The sequence below is a fragment of the Gracilinanus agilis genome, chromosome 1, assembly GCF_016433145.1.
Source record: "Gracilinanus agilis isolate LMUSP501 chromosome 1, AgileGrace, whole genome shotgun sequence".
NCBI classification, from domain to species: domain Eukaryota; kingdom Metazoa; phylum Chordata; class Mammalia; order Didelphimorphia; family Didelphidae; genus Gracilinanus; species Gracilinanus agilis.
Window position 1 is genome coordinate 88,487,637 of NC_058130.1, and position 17,744 is coordinate 88,505,380.

A 17,744-nucleotide genomic window follows, 5' to 3' on the forward strand; every position below is an offset into this window, starting at 1 on the left:
GGGGGGGGGTTGAAGGGGAAAGGGGAGCATGAATCATGTAACCACGTTAAAAATGAATATTAATAAATGTTAAAAAAATAGTAAAACAAAAAAAAATTTTCTCTAATAAGCAATTAATAATTACAAATATGTACATACACATACATATATTATCAAGAGCAAGAACAAACATTTATTAATATTAAAGTAATTAAATTAACTAAATTTATTAAACAGCCCTATGCTGTGTTAGCAATACAAACATAAGCAAAAAAGAGAAACAATCTTTGCCCTCAAACAACTTACATTCATTTTTTTGTCCTCAAGGAGCCCACACGGTAATATTTCTTGTTGTAAAGTTGTTTCAGTCCTGACTCTAAGACCGTGCTGGGGGTTTCTGGGCCAAAATATTGGAGTGGTTTGTCATTTCCTTCTCCAGCTCATTCTACCACTCAGGCTCAGAATCTAGATTTCATCTTCTATTCTCCATTCTCTCATTCCCCCCAATCCAATGAGTTCTAAAATTCTATAGTTTCTCCTTTCATTATATCTCTTGTATATGCTCCTTTTTACCCTGTGACACTGCTGCCACATTGGTGTAGGTCCTCATCACTGCCTGCCTGGACTATTGCAATAATCTGCCTTTTGATCTTGTCTGCTTCAATTCTCTCCCACTCCAATCTATCTACCACTTAACAATCAAGCTCTTCTTCCTAAAGTGTAAGTCTGAACATATCACCTTTCCCTCATCCACATTCAATAAACTCCAGTGGTTCCCTATAATCTCCAGGATTAAATATAAAGATCTCTGGCTTTTAAAGCCCTCCATAACCTGCCCTTTCCTGCCTTTCCAGCCTTCTTGCATCTGACTCCCCTTTACTGACTCTAAAACAATGACAATGACCTTGCTTTTCCTCTTATATGACATACCATTTCCCAACCCTGTGTTTTCACTAGTTTCCCCTGTGCCTGGAATGTTCTCCCTCCTCATTGCCTGCTTCCCTGGTATACTTCAAGTCTCAAATATATATGCACCTTCTGCAAGAACTTTTCCCCATTCTTTTTAATTTTAGTGCCTTCCCATTTCCAGCAGCTCTTTCTGTGCTGGCAAATAATTGAAATATGAGGTGGTGCCTGTCAACTGGGATATGACTGAAAAAGTAATGGTATATGTATGTGATGGAATATGTTATGTTGAAAGAAATGTGGAGATCATTTAAAAATTGATTAGACTTGTATGAACAAAATCTGTATGCAATGTGCAGTGAGAAGACCCAGAACAATTTATACAGTAACAGCAACTTTGAAAGATTTAGGAACTCTGATCAACACAATGACCAACTATAATTCCAAAGAATACAAAATGTGACATGCCTTCCACCTCCATATATATTGAAGAGGTCAGAAACTCAGAACACATTAAGATATATTTTGGGGGATGACATGGCCAAAGCAGGGTCTTATTTTTGCTTGATTATATATGTTTGTAATAGGGGTTTAGTTTTTCTCATTTTCTGTTTTTCTCTTTTATAGACTCAGATTTGCAGCATATGTCAGCTAGACTTTCATATTCAGCTTCTTTGCTATGTGGAAAATATTATTCCGTTCCCTCTCATGATTTCTGATGAGCAAAAAGTAGTGTTATGTTATTCAAATTTCTTTTCATTTATATTTGAAGAAATTCTCTCTGACTGCTTGCAGAATTAGTTGCTTGTCATTAGAATTGTTAAAATTTAACCACTATGTTTCTTGGCATTTGCACTATAGGTTTTTCTTTTCTCACATTTGAGATAGTCTGTGGATATTCCCATTTATCTTCTGTGTTCAGAAGTTTTGGGCAATTTACTTCTTAGCACTGTCTGGCTCATAGTAAACACTTAATAAATGTTTATTAAACTGAACCAAATTGAATTACTGAATTGATTTTTTTCTGTTCTGTTGTTTAGGTTTTTTTTTACTTGAAATATTCTTCTGAGAGACCTGTGATCCTTAAATTATGTGGGTCTTCTCTTTGAGACCCAGAGTTTTGCTTATATGAAGACCATATACTTTTTTTTTTAATTTCAACTTTTCATTTATTCTTCTAATGCACAAAGGCTACAGCACAAATTAAAGAGAAAAAAGTTTGAGGTCGAGTTGGAAGAAAGACTTTTTTTTTCAAACATTTATTAATATTCATTTTTAACATGGTTACATGATTCATGCTCCTCCTTTCCCCTTCACCCCCCGCACTCCCCCCACCCATGGCCGATGCACATTTCCACTAGTTTTGTCATGTGTCCTTGATCAAGACAAATTTCCAAATTGTTGGTGTGGTAGTTTCGAGTCCACACCCTCAATCATGTCCACCCCGACCCATGCATTCAAGCAGTTGTTTTTCTTATATGTTTCCTCTCCTGCAGTCCTTCCTCTGAATGTGGGTAGCGTCTTTACCATAAATCCCTCAGAATTGTCCTGGGTCAATGTATTGCTGCTGGTACAGAGGTTCATTACATTCAATTTTACCACAGTGTATCAGTCTCTGTGTACAGTGTTCTTCTGGCTCTGCTCCTTTCACTCTGCATCAGTTCCTGGAGGTCTCTCCAGTTTGCCTGGAACTTCTCCAGTTTATTATTCCTTTTAGCACAATAGTATTCCATCACCAGCATATACCACAATTTGTTCAGCCATCCCCCAATTGAAGGACATACCCTCCTTTTCCACTTTGTTGCCACCACAAAAAGCGCAGCTATGAATATTTTCATACAAGTCTGTTTATCTATGATCTCTTTGGGGTACAAACCCAGCAATGGTATGGCTGGGTCAAAGGGCAGGCATTCTTTTATAGCCCTTTGAGCATGATTCCAAATTGCCAGCCAGAATGGTTGGATCAGTTCACAACTCCACCAGCAATGCATCAATGTCCCAATTTTGCCACATCCCCTCCAGCATTCATTACTCTCCCCTTCTTTCATTTTAGCCAATTTGCTAGGTGTGAGGTGATACCTCAGGGTTGTTTTGATTTGCATTTCTCTAATTATTAGAGATTTGGAACACTTTCTCATGTGCTTATTGATACTTTTGATTTCTTTATCTGAAAATTGCCCCACTCAGGGTTTCAGAGCTTTAGCTCGCGGCTGTGTCTGCCTCCACCCACGCCTCCCCCGGTGCCCGCGCTCTGCGCCCTGCATCCGCTCTACGCACCCTGCTCCCGCGCTCAAATTTTGTGTGCGTTCGTTAGCTTTTTGGGGTCCTAAATCTTGCTGCTCTCAGGAACAGGCCCCGGAGCTGCCAATGACTCGATGGGTGCCCCAAACTTGCTCTATTTCTTTTTAGCTGGCTTCCCCGCTATAGGTGTTGTGTGTGGAGGGGGTGGGGGTGGGGTGGTTGCTCAGCCCACGATTTATTGAGAGCTGTTTCACCCCTTTATAGCATGGAAATGCCTCGATTCCACGTACCTTCCCCGCTGTGCCCTGTTGTGGGGTTCCTCCGTTCGTCTGGACTTGTTTTTATGTCCCCTTGAGGAGTTTTGTGTGTTTTGGTCAGGAGAGGTTAAGAGCTGCTTCTTACTCTGCCGCCATCTTAAGCCGGAACCCCATATTCTCTTTTAATCTTAATGAATTTTTGTTTTTCTTATTCCAGATTTTCCTTTACTTTTGTGAATTTGTGTTTACAGTCATTTATTCTCTTGTTTCTTTGGTTAGGTTTATGGTAGTGGATTAAAGTTTTTCTGCCAATTATTTCTGCTGTGCAGGCCATAAATTCTGCTATCACAACACTTTGTTTTCTTTTATATCAGTTGGGAACATTCTACTCTAGTTCCATGTTCTCTTATTAATCCTCAGGATCTTCTACCTCACCAAGTGTTGATTCATTTTCTTTTTCTTCCAATATTGATTCAAAGATATCTGTACTTGATTAGCTAATCTGGAGGCCAAATCCCTTCTGTAAATAGTACCTTTTCTCTTAGTTTATTTCTTTATCCTGAGTTTTCTTCCTCAGATTTTTTCAAAATTTCAGTCTTTTTTCCTTATGTTGTCCTTCCCCTTTGATTATGGCTTTCCTGAGGATTAGATCTCAAAGCTGTCTCAGGAGGCAATTAATTTATCACCACTCTCAATCTCTGCCCCAGTGACATTTACTGGGATAGAACTAGCTTCAGCTGGATACTGGGCTCTTTGCTTCAGGTTTAGTGGAGTGCCACATGGCCACACAAATGGGTCCTGTCCCAGTTTCCTCTGCTTCTCAGTTCTCTGACAGAGCTCTGTTGCAACACAGAACACTCTCACACTGCTGTCCCACCTAGGACAAACTTTTGCCTTTGAATTGCCCCCCCCCCCCCATCCAACCCTAGGAAGAGGTGTTTGCCCACCAATACTTTTAATTTGGGGCATAATTTCAAGTGATGTCTTGCTATCAGTTCAAACAGAACTCATGTCCTAGAACCAAATTATCTTATTTTCACCTTGCCTGCCTGTCAGGACCACTGCCATTGTCTCATTCATCTGTGTTCTAAACCTCTAAATCAGTGATTCCCAAAGTGGGCGCCACCGCCCCCTGGTGGGTGCTGCAGCGATCCAGGAAGGCAGTGATGGGCACAGGTGCATTTTTCTTTCCTATTAATTGCTATTAAAATTAAAAAAAATAATAATTTCTAGGGGGCTAAGTAATATTTTTTCTGGAAAGGGGGCGGTAGGCCAAAAATGTTTGGGAACCACTGATCTAAATCATGTTTAACTCATAATTCTCCTTCATATTCTATATCAAGTCCCTCTCACAGACCTATCAAACCTTTCTTCAAATATATCTCCTGTCAGCGAACTTCTCCCTCTATTTCTACTGCTCTAAGCCTGATAGGTACTTTTGTTAGTCCACAATCACTGCCACAGCATTTTAGCTGGTCTGCTTGATTCAAGTCTACATTATTCAATCTATCTATTCAATTACTCCATCAAGTTTGAATTCCTCTGCCTAACTTACAAATCACTGTAAAATTTGACCTTCTATTATCTAAACAACTCTTTTTATTTTAAAATCTCATCTTCCATCTTAGAATCAATATTACTTATTGGCTCCAAGGCAGAAGAATGTTAAGGGCGAGGCAAATGGGGGTACGTGATTTGCCCAGGTCACATAGCTAGGAAGTGTCTGAGGTCATATTTGAACCAAGGACCTGCCATGTCCAGACCTGGCTTTCCAGCCACTGAGCTCCCTCGCTGCCTCTATCGCCAGCTCTTTACATTACTAACATGAACAGCACATTCTAGACGGGCTATCTTCCTCATTGTCTTCTCAGCATATCAGGCTTATTCCTGACTCCAAGCCAATGGTCATGTTATTTTTTTAATACTCTATCTCCTCCACACCTATATACATTTTTCCTGTCCTCTAGAATTAGCTCAAGTCCTTTATTCTCCCTGAAACCTCCCCTAGTAACTACAGAATTCCAACCTCCTATCTATTTTGAGTATGCTTTTCTTAATCATCTGTTTATAATCTCTACCAAAATCTTCTTGTGAAATTCTTAGATATTTATTTATGTATGGCATTATTTTTAATTGTTTAATGTATACCAGTCTTTTTTTCTGTCACTAAGCTCCTGTAAGGAAAGAATCCTGTCTCACATATTTGTGTTTTCCAGGGATGCTGGTATAACACTGGGCACATAGTAGATGCTTAATAAAAAATTTTCAGTTGCTAGAAAGTTCTGAGATGTACTGACATACTCTCACTTTCTGTTCCCAAAGTAACTTTCTGCATAAGAGAAAGCAACCTTCAAGACATAAATCTAGAACTACAGAAAAAGCAGGAAAAGACTCAAATGCTTACACTCGTGCTGCAATTTAAATAAAGATTCCCAGCAATTTTCATTTGAATAGAAACAGACCCTGGCTGTGCTTTCATACCAGGCAACGCTCTGTTTTCATGTCAAGGACTGGCTGCTTACCAGAATCTTGGCATCTCAAAGAAAATTTCAACTATATATCACAGTCCAAAGCAGAAAGTCCATGGTAGATGATGTCAAGTGCTTGGGTAGACTTTTCTTTCCATTTGGGTTCTAGCAGTTTGTTAAGATTGTATTTACCTCAGTAAAATAGCAAACCACTCAATCAAGAGAAAGTTAACTTTTAAAAGATCTTGCATCCTTGGACAAATACAGTTAACAACATTATTATCTTATGAGGGGGCAGCTGGGTAGCTCAGTGGATTGAGAGCCAGGCCTAGAGACGGGAGGTCCTAGGTTCAAATCCAACCTCAGACACTTCTCAGCTGTGTGACCCTGGGCAAGTCACTTGACCCCCATTGCCCACTCTTCCACCTAGGAGCCAATACAAAGAAGTTAAGGGTTTAAAAAAAATATTATCTTATGAATGAATGGTATTTATACTTCCTTCTGGTTCTCTGTAATTGAAATTAGACACAATTAAAAAAAAAACAAAATTTAGAAGCAAGATCAAAAGTTATAGATGGCTAAAATCTCTCATTTGATCCCAGATTTCAATATTTTTCTATTAGTAATTATAGTTGATAACTTATACATGAGATCTAGGAGCTTTCCTGCACCTCCTAGGGGAGGAAGGAAGGGAAAGAGTAGATATTGGGCACGGGAAATAAAGACATAAACATGTTTATATGTACATACCTGATGGTCAAAGTCAAATAGAAACGATGCATGAATTATTGATTAGTATTGTATGTGCCTCTTCTTACCTCAATTTTAAAAATAACTAAGAGTTATCTATATTTTTAAACTGTTAGTGAGTCATCTCATGTTAGAACTTAATCATCAGTATAAAGTCCTTATCTTAAAGGTAGGAAAATTAAGTTCTAAAGAGGGGAAGTAATTTGCCAAAAGTCACAGAAATTATAGCAGACTAGAATCTAGATCTCCTGACTGTTGAGATCAGTGCTTTTTCTATAAGGATCCTCCTAGGATCTTTTTACAGTATAGATAATTAGATAGATAGATAGATAGATAGATAGATAGATAGATAGATAGATAGATAGACAGATAGATGCTATTAGTTTTGTTTTCCAGTAATATTCTACTCTTTTTTTACTCCATTTGGGATGTTCTTGGTTGAGATACTGTAGTATAGTGGTTTGCCATTTCCTTCTCCAGCTTATTTTACAGATGAGGAAACTGAGGCAAACAAAATTAAGTGACTTGCCCAGGGTCACACTGCTACTAAGTGTCTGAGGCTGGATTTGAAAGTCAGGTCTTTCTAATTCCAGGATCAGTACTCTTTCCATTCTGTCTCCTCTCTGCCTATATATATGTATATGTATATATATGCATATATACATGAAATGACATATATGCATTTGTACATTTTATATATTTTTTACATATAAATTTTTTTACATATATTTTTTACAAAGAGTCTAAAACTCCAGGGAATCCATCATCTAAACATTATTCTTATAAGAAATAAAAAATAATTGTAGCATTATTATTCATATTTATAGAAATGACTCTATAATAAAACATGAACCAACCAATTCAAGCCATACCTAGACAAAAATTATCTCCATACATTATCCTCAGTCAGGTATTCAACATAATCAACAAAGGCACCTAGGTAGGGCAGTGGATATAAAATGTTGGACTGGACGGAAAGAATACTCATCAGCTTTGGAGATGGTACAAAACTTAGGGGAATAATTAACACACTGGACAACAAAGACTGGAACTAAAAGGATTTTGGTAGGCTATTGGGTTGAATCCAATAAGATGAAAATTAGCATGAATAAATGTAGTCTTATAATTGGCAATAAACCATCACCTTCATGATTACAAGATGATGGAGACATGAACACATAGCAATTGTTCTGAAAATGATCTGGGGATTTTAATGGGTTGCAAGCTCAAAATGAGTCAGAAGTGTAACACGGCAGCTAAAAAAACTCATGAAGTTCTTGGTTGCATTAAAAGGACAAAGCTTCTAGGAAAAGTAAGATGAGTTTCTCTGTCAAACATCATCTTCTGGAACATAGCAGGTACATATTAAATGCATGTAATGGAATGTTTTCTTCATGTAAGTGTTTTTAGGGGAGCTAAGGGTTCTTATTGAGTGAGCAAAATGAGTCAGATACAGAAGTTTTATTCATTTTCCTGGGCAGGGACAAACCAAGTATGATCCAGAGAGCACTTTTGCAAAGCCCTCCTCCCCCAAATGAATCTGGTTCCTTGTGTCAGGAGGGACATTTTTATAAGCAAATAAGGGTAAAGGCATTACTCTGGGTAAATCTAGACTGCCACTGTGACCTTGAACAATTTTCAATGGTTGATGTGTCTTTGCTAATAGCAACAGAATTATGCAAGATCATTGGGGGCAGATTGTTAGAAAAAAACTAAAGAAAAGTTAAAGAAATAAAAATGGAATTTAAACATGCTAGGTCAGCTTTTAAAAAACAATTTAGTTAACATTCAGTTCAAAACTCTCCAGTGACTTTTTTAAGCTTTGGAGCTAAGGTTCTAGACATCTGCAGACCCAAAAGTAGGTGATGAAAAGAATGTATTCTATAAAAGCAAATTATTAAGGGCAAGGGAAAAGGGAAGAGGATTTAATGTGTGAAAAAGAGAAATATCACTAGTGAAAAACAAGCAAGTAACCATGGTAGTTGGACTTGACTTCCACACCAAAACCCAACATAGTTTCAATCTTTCCAAATCTGACCTGTTAACTGTCTACTCATTAAAACTCTTCCATTAACTTACAGAGCAAGAAAAACTCAATAAAATGATTTCTTTCTCCTAAATTTTTGTTTCTATTTCACTTCTCATAAAGGGAAGCACAAATATGTTTCAATTTTTGCAGGTGGTCAAAGAGAAATATATTTTCTCCCACCTTAGTTAATGAAAGGAATTAACTTAAATAGGAGCCCAACTATTATTTCTTATTTAGTCTTTTTATTACTCTTTTAGCTCATTAAACACTAGGCATTTTAAAACACAATGTTAAAAGAAGGTAGATGAAATTAAAAGGAATCTTTTTTCTCTTCATGTTGCCCTTGTAGAATATGTTCTATGGGGAAATTGAAAATTAACATTGAATCAGCAATGAATTCTTAGTTTAATATTATTATTGCTGTTGTTCAGTTGTTTCAGTCATGTTCAATTCTTTGTGGTCCCATTGGAGTTGTTTGACATTTCTTTCCCCAGCTTATTTTATAGATGAGGAAATTGGATTGAGGACTCCAATCTGTGACCCCTTCCTTTATTCAAGTGGCTTTTCTGGGAGTCCTGTGTCACCTTTAAATCCAGGTCTTCCTCCACAGTCCTTTCTCTGGTCAAGCTGTCCTCAAATTGTCAGCTTCTACCTTCCGTCCAGATTCAATCAGGCTGTCCCTTGTCCTGTACCCACCTGCTATGCGTCTGTAGTGATGAGTCCTGTCCTCTCAGGATGTGGTATCACTACCTGTTATGAGGTTGAACCTTGAGGGTGGATCTTAAATAATTAATCACCTCCCTCCTTTAACTGACTTCTCTCTACCCTGATTACTCTGTCTGGATCCTTCCTCAATGGCTAAATTACTCCCAAGCCATTACACTCCTCATTCCAGGGTCTCTGAACCCTCAGCTGATATACAAACCTCTTTCTTCATCCCTCACTCCCTGCCTTACTCTCATTCCCCACAAGCAATATATCCCCTAAATTTCTTAGTACCAATCAAATGTTCCTTTTCATTGTGCTCCCTTGAATGCCTGCTCCAGAGTTAACAAATCTGTTTTCATCTTGAACCTTTTCTAGAGGCAGCTAGGAAGAAGAGTAAATAAAGCACTGAACCTCAAATAAGGAAAAAAGGAGTTTAAATCTAGTCTCAGATCCTCACTAGGTGAATAAATGGGCAAATCACTTAGCTACGTGTAGCTGAATGGAGGAATGTGTCATGAGAATAGAGTAGATGAAGGAAATGGGAAGTTGGGGTACAAAGAAGAAAAATAAACAACTCATCCCTTATGGCCAGCAAGACTTGGGGTATAAATGAAAATGAAACCGGTAATGGAAAAGGTGGCCAAGGATGTTGTGCTATCAGGAGGGAGAGCCAATAGATGGAGGAGGAAGGAAGGAGGGATCAATTGTTTATTAAATACTTCGTATGTGGTCCGAGTGTGACTGAGGTCAGTTTTTCATTTGAGCCTTCCTGATGCCAGGTCCAGTGCTTTATGGAAAGGACTACGTAGCTGCCCTATCTCTGCCCTTTATCTTCACTGTGACCTCCAAACCCTCCATCTCTCAGTTCTTCCAAAGGCCATAATTCCTACATTGATTACATTCTTCTTTCTTCTCTATCTCAATTCCTTGGTGGGGCAATTCAACTGTACACTCTAGTTCCTTGTCCCCTTATCCTATCTCTGATTATTTCTTGTCAAGTCCTGTATTTGCATTACTACCACCATTCATTGCCATTGTTCTTATTCATCTGTTGCTCATTGAAACTGGAGAAAATTAAGAAACTATGCTAACAGGGTCCACTACAAATTTATGTTACATAATCTCAACTAGGTCTTCACCATAGCAAGGCAATCCTTTGATACCTCCCTAATCAATTCACTATCCCAATCACTACAACAACCTCCCTAATCAATTCACTATCCCAATCACTACAACAACAATTTAGAAACATATTCCTTTCTAAATATCCCAGACAGGATGCTCTAGTTAGTAGAACTTAATCTTTGAAACTTTTCCCTATTCATCTGGTTTTCTGGGAAACATCAAGAACATTTTGAAATGCCATTAAAATACTAAAGAAGGTACCAGGATACTTGAGCTCAAGTTCAGCATTGAATAGATTCGCTAAAATAACCTCCACAGGCCATAACTTCTTCATTTGCGAAATGCAAGAACAAAACTAGATGATTTTGAAGGTCCTATTAGCACTACAATAATATAAAATATACTTAACCTATTAATTAGCAATATGCCAACAGCAGGATGGATCTTGGTATATGAATAACATTAGCAGTTTACCAAATTCATAAGGCACTAAATTTAAATCGATGAGTTTGAAAACAGGAAATGTAGTGCTTGATATTAATTACATGCACTTTAATTTTGTGATGCAATTAAAATTCTGAGTTAAAAATTTTAGATGAGTTTTTAATTTAAATGATATGTACTTTTTGGGTAAAAAATTAAGATTTCCGCTTTGTAAAATAACAATATTACAAATTTAACCAGAATACTGCTTTGAATTAGTAGATAATTAACATTTAATAGCTAGGGAAAGTTTTAAGATGATTGAAATGGAAACTGGAAAAAATTATTGTAGGTTTAAGAAATAAAACTTGAATAATGGATGGATTAAGTGAATTTTTACTGATAAGTAACTTAATAATAGGTTTCAAAGGCAAGCTATTAATTCCCAATATTGTCAGTAAAACAAGAAGTGAGTTCAAATTCCATTAGGAGAGTTATGAATTAGATTCCAGACAACTTTCTTTCTATGATGGTTTCCATGTAACCCTATTAGCAGAGTGGTGAACAGAATGACTTTTCAAATCTATGCATCTATGATTTCTAGAAACTACAACTATTGGCAAAATGTTTTACGTTCTTGGGCAAGAGACATGAATAGGCAATTTTCAGATAAAGAAATCAAAAGTATCAATAAGCACATGAGAAAGTGTTCTAAATCTCTAATAATTAGAGAAATGCAAATCAAAACAACTCTGAGGTATCACCTCACACCTAGCAGATTGGCTAAAATGAAAGAAGGGGAGACTAATGAATGTTGGAGGGGATGTGGAAAAATTGGGACATTAATGCATTGCTGGTGGAGTTGTGAACTGATCCAACCATTCTGGCTGGCAATTTGGAATCATGCTCAAAGGGCTATAAAAAAATGCCTGCCCTTTGATCCAGCCATAGCATTGCTGGGTTTGTACCCCAAAGAGATCATAAATAAACAGACTTGTACAAAAATATTTATAGCTGCGCTTTTTGTGGTGGCAACAAATTGGAAAATGAGGGTATGTCCTTCAATTGGGGAATGGCTGAACAAATTGTGGTATATGCTGGTGATGGAATACTACTGTGCTAAAAGGAATAATAAACTAGAGGAGTTCCAGGTGAACTGGAGAGACCTCCAGGAATTGATGCAGAGCGAAAGGGGCAGAGCCAGAAGAACATTGTACACAGAGACTGATACACTGAGGTAAAATAGAATGTAATGGACCTCTGAACCAGCTGCAATGCAATGACCCAGGACAGCTCTGAGGGATTTATGGTAAAGACACTACCCACATTCAGAGGAAGAACTACAGGAGAGGAAACATATAAGAAAAACAAACTGCTTGAACACATGGGTTGAGGCGGACATGATTGGGGATGTAAACTCGAAACTACTACACCAATGCAACTATCAACAATTAGGAAATAAGTCTTGATCAATGACACATGTTAAAACCAGTGGAAATACACATCTGCTATGGGGGGGAGGGGGAACTTGAGGGGCAGAGGGGAAAGTAAGAGCATGAATTATGTAACCATGTTAACTTTTCAAAAAAATAAATATTAATAAATGTTTTAAAAAATGTTTTACGTTCTAATCCAAATGTTGCCATGAATTTTTTTCTGGGAAGATAATTTAAATGTGGCAGATTCCATTTTCAATCTGTGAAATAGAAATTTTCTCTTTATACTTCTCATAGAAATTAATAAACAAGTAATCACTTAAAAACAACAGTATAAAATAGACTTTGTCCTTTGTACTCAAAGAAGACCAAAATGATATAATGATATGAGGATCAATAGTACAGTGTGTCTGACTCTGACTGATCAGGTCAATATAAGTTCAGAAGGCTCTCCCATAGGGTGGGCACCAATAGTCTGTTGAACTTTTGGAATGGAAATGCTTTTAAATCTGCATGTTGCATGTTTCTTTTGGATTGCTGGAATTCTGCTTTGCTCAGAGAGCACAGTGCCTTTTTTGATGAAGGCATGCCATGCTGCATGGTCCTCTCATGTCTCATAATCAATATCTTGTTTTTCTGAGAGATCTTGAGATTGTCCTTGAATCTCTTCTTCTAACTGCTAGGTGAGTACCTGCATGATTTTTTCTGTAAAATATAGTCTTTTAGCTAAATACATATTTGGTATTTAAACAATGTGGCCAGTTCCTCAGAGTTATACTCTGTGCAGTAGATTTTGAATGCTTGGCAGTTCAACTTGAGAAAGGACCTCATCATTCAGTACCTTATTTTGCCAGGCGATCATCAGAATCTTCCTAAAACAACTCAAATGGAAGCAGTTTAATTTTCTGGCATATCACTGGTAGACTGTCCAGGTTTCACTGGTATACAACAATAAAGTCAGCGTAACGACTCTGTAGACCTTCAGTTTGGTAGGTACCTCTTCCCTCCCACCTTTTCTTTTGGAGCACCCTAAAAGTTGATCTAACTCTGGCAATGTGTGCCTCTTAACTACGAGAACATCCCTAAAAAGTACACTGCCAAGATAAGGGAACTTACCCACAACTTTCAAAATGTTTCCATTTGCTCTAACTAATGAGTCTGTAAATGAATGATGTGGTGCCGACTGATGGAGAACCTCCCTTTTCTTGATGTTCATCGTCAGGCCAAAATTAGTAGAAGGGGCAGAGAATTAATCTATATTCTGTTGCATTTCAACCTCAGAGACCATGCTAAGTGCATAATTATCTGTGAACAAAAAGTAGCACACCAACTCTCCTTCCACTTTAGTCTTGGCTTGTAGCCTTTTCAACTTAAATAATTTACTGTCTGTGCAGTAGCTGGCTTTGAGGCCATTTTTGTCCCCATTGAAGGTGTGTATCAATATTGCTGAAAACATCATGTTAAAATGCATGAGAGCAAGCACATAGTTACACTTCATTTCATTGGTGACTGGGAAAACACAAAAATATTACTCATTATCCAGAACCTATACAAACATGCCATCATGGAACTGGCATACAATACTGATGAACTTTACCAGACAACCACATTTTATTATGAAATGATTTTTGTAAAAAGTACATTTTTAGAGGTATGGATTTCAATGGTACAAAATTCTATTTAGAACTCTTTCCAAGAAATAAACAAGAAACATCCTGATGAGAAGCAACACAAAATATCAAACCTTGTCACTCATGCTGTAGAGATTCATGCTTAGCCACAGCTTGTACCTATAAGAAAATAATCTTATTTTGAATTATGTTCAGCTTTCAATTATCTAAATAGGGATTATCTACTTCTTGGATAATCCTGCAGTACATTTTAAGAATCATCTGGTTTGCCTTTGCCACGTAGCAACTCCTTCAGAAGTTCTTCTCTCACTATTAGTTATGAGTATTTAATAAATAAAAATTAAAATAATGATCTTTTAAAGATAAATAATTTGAAAGTGAAATCTACCGCAAATGTATTATTCAATCCAAATTAAATATAAAGTATTTTTGAAAAAACACACAGATTTCCTCTCCCATTCTTTCCCAACATAGATAAGTGAAAGTCGGTGGTATAAAAATATAATTATACTGCAGAGATTTCAATCTCTGAACTTCAATTGCAGCTAAACTTGTACTACAAATGAACTCCTTTTTTACCTTTCAACATAAAATCCTAGAACTACTAAATATAAAGGGTCCTCAGAAGGTCAGGAAGTCCCATTCTCAGTCCATAGTAATAATCCTACCTAAAATATCCCCAACAAATGACAAATCAAACACAACCTCTGTAAAACCATAATATGGTTCATACACATATTGGTCTTTTGATTCTCCATGAAAAATTACTTACTGTCATGTTCAAGAAAATAATGTCATCAAACCAATCCATTTCAAATTATATATAGGTTAGCCCTTACGATGAGTATATCAAATAAGTATCTACGAATGAATTTGCTGGAAAACACGAAGTCTCCACAGTTCTTTAAACCCACCCAATTAATTTTCTAAGCATCAGATAATTGTACTATTAGTCAAACGTATCTGAAATAGTAGATGTTTAGTTGAACTTAAGAGTAACCAAAAATAACAACAGAGACAGAATGTAAAATTCAGATTCCAACAGATGGTTAACTTAAATACCCTGACCTATGGCCTTCTTTAGCACTAGATTAGTATCAATAGTGCTTAAGCTGGTTTTTTTCCCTCCTGAAAGTGGGTCAGGATGGAATTTATCTAAATATTTTGATAATCTGATGTGTCGTGGTTTCAAAATGATTGCTCAAAATCTGTTAGTCTAAAGTGCTTTTTCAATATTTAAATGATCTGTGTGTTTCATTGACATGGTACTCCCTCCACAGACACAGATGACAACTGTTTTTGAAGATTTCCTGGAGCTAAAAATGTCACCACGCTGAGGCCAAAATGGTGATTGACCTCTAACTTAGCAAGGCTGGTACTCAGAAACAGGTGTAAAGGCTGTCCCTGGGTCCTACTTGAAAGAATGAAGCTTTTCAGAATAGGAGGAACAGAAAGAACATATGCTTTTAATGGCACAGAAACTGAGAAAACTCTCTGCCATCAGGAAGTGTCAGAGGACTTCAGTGGAGATAGTATACCAAAAAAACAAACAAACCAGATAACTTCATGAGGACTGAAAATAGATACTGTTCACACACTCTCTACTGGTTCCACCATACTAACCTTCACATTTTTCCAGAATCTGAACAGTTTCTCCTATTTCCAGGACTAAGCCTTGGGGTACAGATCCACGAAAGCTGCATATCACTAGAAAGGCAAGAATAGATATAGGTTAGGATTTTTAAAAATGGAAGCATAATTCTTGTTACTGAAATGAAATACTAAGTATTTTTAAAGTATTTTCTCTGGAAACAATCTCTCTTTCTCATAAGTAAGACACTGCCCAATTAAGCTATGCACAGAATAAGGTACGTTGAATATTTCAGGCCATGAAAAGTATCATTAAATGATGATAATAAACATCAAAGTATCATACCACCTTACATTTTAATTAAGTTTTACACGTGATAGTTCATTTTTCATACATTTTCCTATCTTATAAGAAAACAAGAATGGTATTATGATCCCCTTTTTACAAATCAGGAAACTGGATGTGTGCGAGCGCCATCTTGGATGGCCTCTCACTTCCTAGTGTGCCTTGTCACAAACTTTGGGCACAGACAGAACTGAGTTCATGTCTCTGAAGTTTAAAGTCCAGGTCTCTTTCCATCTTACCCTCTTGTCACTCTAAAAAATGCTATTGTTGGGTGCTAAATATATACTTGAATATTTCTGATAGTACCTGACATAAGTAGGGAGTTACTCTCTCTTTCAGTAAGATCTAGCTCACATATTTAATTTTTGCAATTCAATCTAGTTAAAAATACATCCCCCCCCCCAAAAAAAGAAAGCAGCATTAAGAGCTTTCCTTTCTTACCATGAGTATTTACTGGGACTTTGTGCTGAGCTGTTTCTCTTATCTGTGGGTGATTTCTTGGCTATCTCAACAGTTCTGATAAGGCCAAGTATTATTTCTAAGCCAGGTAAAATCTATATATGTTCAGCCCTAATTGTTATCTTCAGCTTTCAACAATTACTGGAGGATCACAGATACAGAACTAGAAGAAGCTTAAAGGCCAACCAAGACCAACACTTTCTTTTTACAGATGAAGTAACTGAGGCACAGCCAGAATAAGTAACTTATCCTTATCACAGAACCAGCAAGTGACTAAGGAGGAATTTGAGTTTAGGACTCTAGATATAGTTCCGTAGCTACTACACCACACTGCCATCTCCACATAGTTTTCTTATAGGCATTTCAAATTCAATATATCCAATACAATTTAGTGTTTCTTTCCCTGTCTACCAACTTTCATGTTTCTGTAGCAAGAACCATCATTATTCTAATTACCCACATCCACAACTGAGTTATCCTAGATTTTCCCCTCTCCCTCATTGTCCATATCTAGTTAGTTGACAAATCTTGTTATTTCTGTCTCTAAAACATATTTGCTACACTCACGTAGCCACCACCTTAATTCTGGCACTAATGAACGTTTTTTTGGACTTTCATAACCTTTTAGTTGAATTTTCTAGTTCCATTCTCTCAGACACTGATTACTCTTCCACAAAGTTGTCAAAATAACCTTCCTAAGACACAAAACCAGGCATGTTAGTGCATTGCTCAAAAATCTGCAGATGTTCCCCACCGATGGAACGATGATATACAAATGTTTATGGAAGGTTTAAGGTCCTCAAAATCTTGTTTCCATTTACATCTCAGCCTTATTTCACACTATTCTCCTTTGCAAATTCTCCATTTAATATACTAAAATATATATACCAATATATATACCAATATATGCCAAAATATTATTCCAAATCACATAATATATATATATATATACCAAATATATACCAATCACCACCGAAAGAAACCAGCATTTCTGAGTATCAACAGTAGGGCAGCAAAAAATGAAGTAAAGAAAAAAACTCATTTAACTGAATCAATACAGACACAATTTATTTAGCATCAAAACTAGTGAATAAAGAAAAATTAATTTAAAAAATAATCAAAGAAAAGACTATAGTTGGTATTGGGTTTGACTTCAATAGTAGCTGGCATCCATCAGAAACCCTTGTCACTCTTAGGAAGGATGAACACAGGAGAGAATTATTTAAGGTGAAGGGAAAAAAGTAACTCCCCTTATTAAATTATTCCAAATAATATTTAAATGTCTTGAATATAAGTTTAGGTGATGTAGTTTTCCTAAAGTTTCTCCCCATCAATTCCCCACATAGCAATTTATTTGACATCCTCTTGCCAACTACTTTTCTGAAATGACCACTTC

General features: G+C 36.8%; 1 protein-coding gene across 1 annotated transcript in view; it reads right to left on the minus strand.

The window, feature by feature from the left end:
- DOCK3 (dedicator of cytokinesis 3) overlaps positions 1-16,123 on the minus strand; it is a 454,921-nt gene extending 438,798 nt beyond the window's left edge. Inside the window, exons 1-2 of the mRNA XM_044676700.1 lie at positions 16,063-16,123; positions 15,577-15,660 (exon numbers count right to left, since the gene is read on the minus strand). Of these exons, the coding sequence (XP_044532635.1) occupies positions 15,577-15,660; positions 16,063-16,123 (145 nt within the window). The remainder of the gene's footprint in view (positions 1-15,576; positions 15,661-16,062) is intronic.
- Positions 16,124-17,744: the final 1,621 nt, after the last annotated feature.